The sequence below is a fragment of the Homalodisca vitripennis genome, chromosome 4, assembly GCF_021130785.1.
Source record: "Homalodisca vitripennis isolate AUS2020 chromosome 4, UT_GWSS_2.1, whole genome shotgun sequence".
Lineage (NCBI taxonomy): Eukaryota > Metazoa > Arthropoda > Insecta > Hemiptera > Cicadellidae > Homalodisca > Homalodisca vitripennis.
Genome location: NC_060210.1, coordinates 59015041 through 59021040, shown reverse-complemented (window position 1 = coordinate 59021040; position 6000 = coordinate 59015041). Strand labels below are relative to the sequence as shown.

The 6000-nt window shown below is 32.9% G+C and overlaps 1 protein-coding gene across 1 annotated transcript in view; it reads left to right on the top strand.

Moving 5' to 3' along the window:
- The first annotated feature begins 1213 nt into the window (after positions 1 to 1213).
- Positions 1214 to 6000, top strand: part of LOC124359342 (cell division cycle 5-like protein) — a 28118-nt gene continuing 23331 nt past the window's right edge. The window contains exon 1 of the mRNA XM_046812013.1: positions 1214 to 1596. Coding sequence (XP_046667969.1) covers positions 1552 to 1596 — 45 coding nt within the window. The 5' untranslated portion in view covers positions 1214 to 1551. The remainder of the gene's footprint in view (positions 1597 to 6000) is intronic.

Sequence of the window (6000 nt, the reverse complement as noted above, 5' to 3'; positions counted from 1 at the left end):
GTTCAGCTTACAGAGCATCTGTGTTCAAAGTTTCATTGCGGGCAATTGTTTGGTTTAGTCTCAGGAGTGACTTTTATACGAGAACGCCCCATCTAACGGTGCATTTAATGTAGACGATAGGACATCTGACGGCCGACACCACCTTTTTGACGTTGGTATTTTAAAGTTCAGCTTACAGAGCATCTGTGTACAAAGTTTCATTGCGGGCACTTGTTTGGTTTAGTCTCAGGAGTGACTTTTATTCGAGAATGCCCCGTCTAACGGTGCATTTAATTTAGACGATAGGACTTCTGACGGCCGACACCACCTTTTTGACGTTGGTATATTAAAGTTCAGCTTACAGAGCATCTGTGTACAAAGTTTCATTGCGGGCACTTGTTTGGTTTAGTCTCAGGAGTGACTTTTATACGAGAACGCCCCGTCTGACGGTGCATTTAATTTAGACGATAGGACCTCTGACGGCCGACACCACCTTTTTGACGTTGGTATATTATAGTTCAGCTTACAGAGCATCTGTGTACAAAGTTTCATTGCGGGCACTTGTTTGGTTTAGTCTCAGGAGTGACTTTTATACGAGAACGCCCCGTCTAACGGTGCATTTAATTTAGACGATAGGACCTCTGACGGCCGACACCACCTTTTTGAAATTGGTATATTAAAGATCAGCTTACAGAGCATCTGTGTACAAAGTTTCATTGCGGGCACTTGTTTGGTTAAGTCTCAGGAGTGACTTTTATACGAGAACGCCCGTCCAACGGTGCATTTAATTTAGACGATAGGACCTCTGACGGCCGACACCACATTTTTGACGTTGGTATATTAAAGTTCAGCTTCCAGAGCATCTTTGTACGAAGTTTAATTGCGGGCATTTGTTTGTTTTAATCTTAGGAGTGGCTTTTATTAGAGGACGTCCATTTTACGATACATTCCTACGGTTTACTTAGGTATTATATTTGGGATTTTTATTCATGACACATTTAATGGGAAACCTTTGTGGAAAGTAATAAATAGAAAAAACTGTGTTGATTTTGTGAAAGATCGTTTTTATAATTAGTATTATACAATTTATCTCAGTTTTTGAATTTTTGTTAACGCCTTCAGATTGATGACTGCAACATTGATGCACTAGACGGTCTGGACGATAAAGTGACGCTAACTTCACGGTGGTGCCTGCTCCCTGGCAATTTAAGAAAAAAAAAACTGCTCTCCAAGCAAAAACATACCTAAACACACACAAGTACACAACACAAAGTATTAAATATAGAGGAACGGATGAGTTAGAATATTGGATGTTAAATTTCGTTTTTTGTAAAGCTACTTCGTGTTGTAATTTAATTTTCTTAAATTAATTAGTGGTAATAATATTTACCTGTGAAAGAATTAACTTTATATGTACCCATTATTTCTTGCCGCAAAAGTTATTCGCACTGTGGTAGCTTATTTCCAACAGCTAGGCTAGAAGAATAAACATTTTATTGACAAAGAATATTTATTAAAAGTGAGTTAGGAAAAGTGTTTTACTATCATTGAAAGGCAGTAAGATCTGTAATCATGCCCCGAATAATGATTAAAGGTGGTGTGTGGAGAAACACAGAGGTAAGTTTTAGTGATAAAAGACAAGCTCTTCACAATTAGGCTGAATATGTTTTACAACTTAGCCTGCCTGAAAATTAGAGTGTATACCTAACTGTAATTTTACATAAATAAAATTAGGGTAAAGTTTTACTTTAGCCACTTAACAATTTTTTTTTGCTGGTGGGTTGCATAAGCCAGATGAGGACAAATGTCCTTGGGATAGTAGGCCTACCCATTAGTAAAATGTAAAAATTGTATCTCTGATCACGATTATTTATAAGAGTTAATAGGATAACTAACTCGGGTAGACTTTAATAAGCGGCCTACACTCGTTATTCAATTGCTATTATTGAATGGTTTGATTGTTTTATCGGAAGGAATAATTCAATATTACAATTGATTTAACTTAGCATATGGTTTCAACTTATTAGTTATAGTAATTTTAATGTAAACAATAAACAGCAAGAAATAACTAATTATTGTAAACTTCAAAAATAGCGATGAAAATGAGAAAAATATATGAGATATTTCTCACAAGTGACTGTTTAAGTTGTTTTGAACATCTGGGTAATTGGTTCCTGGTAACCCATGGGGAAAATTCTCTTCTCCAATTCACAAAAACGTTTACTCGTTGATATCAAGCTGGGCAAGTTGTAATATTGTAAGGTTTCTTTGATATCTAAGTCTAGGCCATAGTTGATTTTGTTGTTTTGTAATGTTAGTGTTAAATTTATGTTTTAAAATTGTAATGTACGAGATTCTTCTTGTTACGGTTATGTATAACTCTTATGTGATTTTTACATATCGAAGTGGGATAGTAGGCTATATTGATTTGTTCGATAACAGCAATCGAATAACGAGTGTAGGCCGCTTATTAAAGTCTCCCCACTAACTCACCCGGGTAGGGTACGATAAGCGGACCCGGTTTTTTATATGGAAGAATGTAATCATCGATACGTAATGTTCGCATCTCAAGTCCTAGACTATCAATCGATATAAAAGTATCTATAGTCCTCAATAACAATCACATGTTTTAAATTAAAATATGAATGTAATATTTACAGTGAGCAAACAAATTATTATAACCAAAATTAGGAAAAATTGATGACGACCATATTTGCTCCTCTCACAGTTACAGTTGTTTCTTTTCCACAAATTTCATATACGTTTTTCGGTACGATTATGTGTATTATCTGAAAGTGTTTACAGAGCTGTTGATATAGATTAAGTTAATTGTTCAAAAAAATTAATCTGTAACGATTGGTTATATCGATGGTTATGATTCAGTAATATCATTTGCCAATTTCGATATAAAAAAACCGGTTCCACTTATCGTACCCTACCCACTCACCCAACTATATTATTCTTGCTTTGTTGAGGACAATGGCCATCAAAGTTACTGTAATTATATTTACTATATACTATAATTACTCAGAACTCAGAAATTCTTTATTAACAGGCAGAATATCACTGCAAAATAGCATCAACAATAATATGTAATAGTTTATTACTAAAAGTCAAATTAATTAAAATAGCACTAAAGTTTTTATTAATGCTAAAGTAAACTAAAGCTTATACATGTGACTAGTCTTAATATAAAGCTCAATATAGGCTAGTCTGACCAGAGCATTCGACAAAGTCCTTAATAAGCCCGCTGTACGAAATGCAGTTTGACCTCCCTCTCAAAAAAGGACTGGTTTTTTTGTTTTCATAGAGTCTGGGAGAGCTTTATTTAGTTTAATGCCGTTCACTAATAAATCTTGTTCTATGGGCGGGAATGGTAATTGTATTGGAGTGACATAGATTGTGACGATGTTGGGGATTGTGTTATTTGAAAAGTTGGAGGTTTTTGTGAACAAATGTCATGCAGTTCAAGATATAAATCAATAGGAATGTTTGAACTTTGGCCTCCCTAAAAAGTGAGCTACTTGAAGTTCTACATGGTTTCCCAAAAACCGCTCTCAATGACCTTTTCTGGAGTTTGAAAACGAATTTTATGCGTACACTGTCAGATCCCCAAATAACTACCGCATATGTGAGAAAGGGATAGATAAGCCCATAGTAAACAGCCAAGGTCACTCTTGGTATCAGCAAACATTGATAAGTTTTTTTATAACAAAAATCCCCGAGGTTAGTTTCTTAAAAATGAGTTCAATATGATCGTGGAAGCTTAATTTATTGTCAATCTGAATGCCTAGAAACTTTAGTGAGTTACCAGACGGCATCTCTTCATTCCCCAAACGGAATGTAATATGCTCTCCAAATCCTGAGAACTCCTGATAAAAAAGTTAATCATTTGACTTTTTTCATTATTTACTACGATCTGGTTATGCTGAAACCACTGAGATATTTTGTGTGTTTCTTCAGAAGCCAGAGTCATGAAATCCAAGCGATTTGGGACTTTTACTCTAAGGGTGCTTTTATTGTAATAACAATGTAATGTTCCATGGCAAATAAGTACTTAACAACCATTTCATATTTTAACTATAAAAAAAGTAATACAACACCTATTAAAAAATGTGCAAACTTCAGGGTGCAAAACATCACTAGAAATATAGAACGGCAGACACAATGCAACTAGACAAAATGTCCACAATGTTTTTATTATGAAATTAACCATGCAGCAAAAGGTAAGAGTACGATAAGCGGACCTGATTTCTTATATAAAAATTATCAAACGGTATTTAATCATTATGACCATTTATATAATAAACTAATAGTAATTAATTTGAACAATAACTGCATCACCTGCACCGGCTACACTTTTTCATATTCTAAACTCAATTTGTTCTATAAGTAAGTTCTTTTTTATAAAAAAGATAGTTAAATATAGAAAACTATACACAATAACACTGAAAGATGATCTGCTGTTTCTTTCTCAGTTTCAAGATGTTTGTTTTATTGTTATGTTTTCTTTATTATTTAAATGACATTTTTTCCAGTTATCTGTCTTAGTTTTTTGTTTGATTAATGTTTATAGTTATTTATAATTTATGACATTACATAATTGTTTTTAAAACTATTTGTATTTATTTGAAACATGTGAATTTAATTTACTATTTTGTATGTTATTCAATATATATATATATATAATTTCAATAAACATTGAATCGCAAAAAGTACTTGCTCCGCCGGGAGTCGAACCCGGATCTCTTCACTTGCCGGGTGAATATGCTACCATTACACCACAGAGCGCTTACTTTTTCCGATTCAATTCTTTTGTATTTGGCCGTATCTGTCACATATGCGTTTAAATAAACAAACTAACATATGATCGGATGACCAAATACCTGTCAAACGACTTTTATTTACATTAAATTGTATAAATGGCAATTGCCTTATTTAATTTTAATATAAAATATAGTGTTGATGATTGTAATAAGTGATATAAAAATCAGGGCCACTTATCGTACTCTGCCCCAGCAAAATTTGACCATGTTCAGGAAATAGGAAAAAAAAATATATGTTTCATGTGGAACAGTTAGTACTTGTGAAACATTGCTGAAGACATTCCTGGTTACAAGTAAATGTTTTTAATAACTTGAGATAATTATAGTTCTTATCAAGATGGAAGAAACTAAAAATAATGAATAAAAATACTGAATGAAACTAACATTGTAATCCCTGTCTACTATTTTTTATTTTGCGATATAACCAGGCAAGTAAGTATGTTTTATAGATAATAAAATTTTAAAAATAACCTTTACAAGCTGTGCTTGAGTTTTTAGAAAAAGAAAAAGAAATTATATTCCAAAGAACTACACATTTATTTCAGTTATAAAACAGATTCGATTAACATGTTAAATACAATGCGTCATTACAAAAAATCCTATAATTGAACAAATATAAAAATATAAATATAAAAAAAGAAAGTAATTCTGAACGTAGACTTTACCAGAAAATATTTATAGTTCATCCGATATTATAATCACCAATAATAAAAAGAGCAGATTTTCTTGAACCTATATTGAAATTTACAAGTTATTACGACGAATGGGTATTGGGAATCGTATTCAACCTTCCATAAGTAAGCGATGTTGGCGAGAATTGAGTTAAATGCATCGCCGCCAGTTGCCGCTATTCACGATCATCACAAGTATTCTGCTAATGAAAAACTTTCCTCTTCAGTTCGAGGTGAAGACAATTATTCATGATGAAATTATAAATTAATCTAGTTCATGATAATCAATGAAAACAAAAATTAAAAGAACAACAATTACTAATTAGAGATAGGTGATTTGTGCTTCTAGGCATACTTGAAGGGTCGCTCGTCTAGGCCCTTGGAGACAACATTATTTGGAGACGATTTGTTGACAGAAAATATGACTCATCGAGTACTTTTCGATTCATTATTAAACAAGCAAAGTACTAGTAACATATAATAAAGTTTATTTTTTATCTGTATGAAATCTACTTGAACATTGT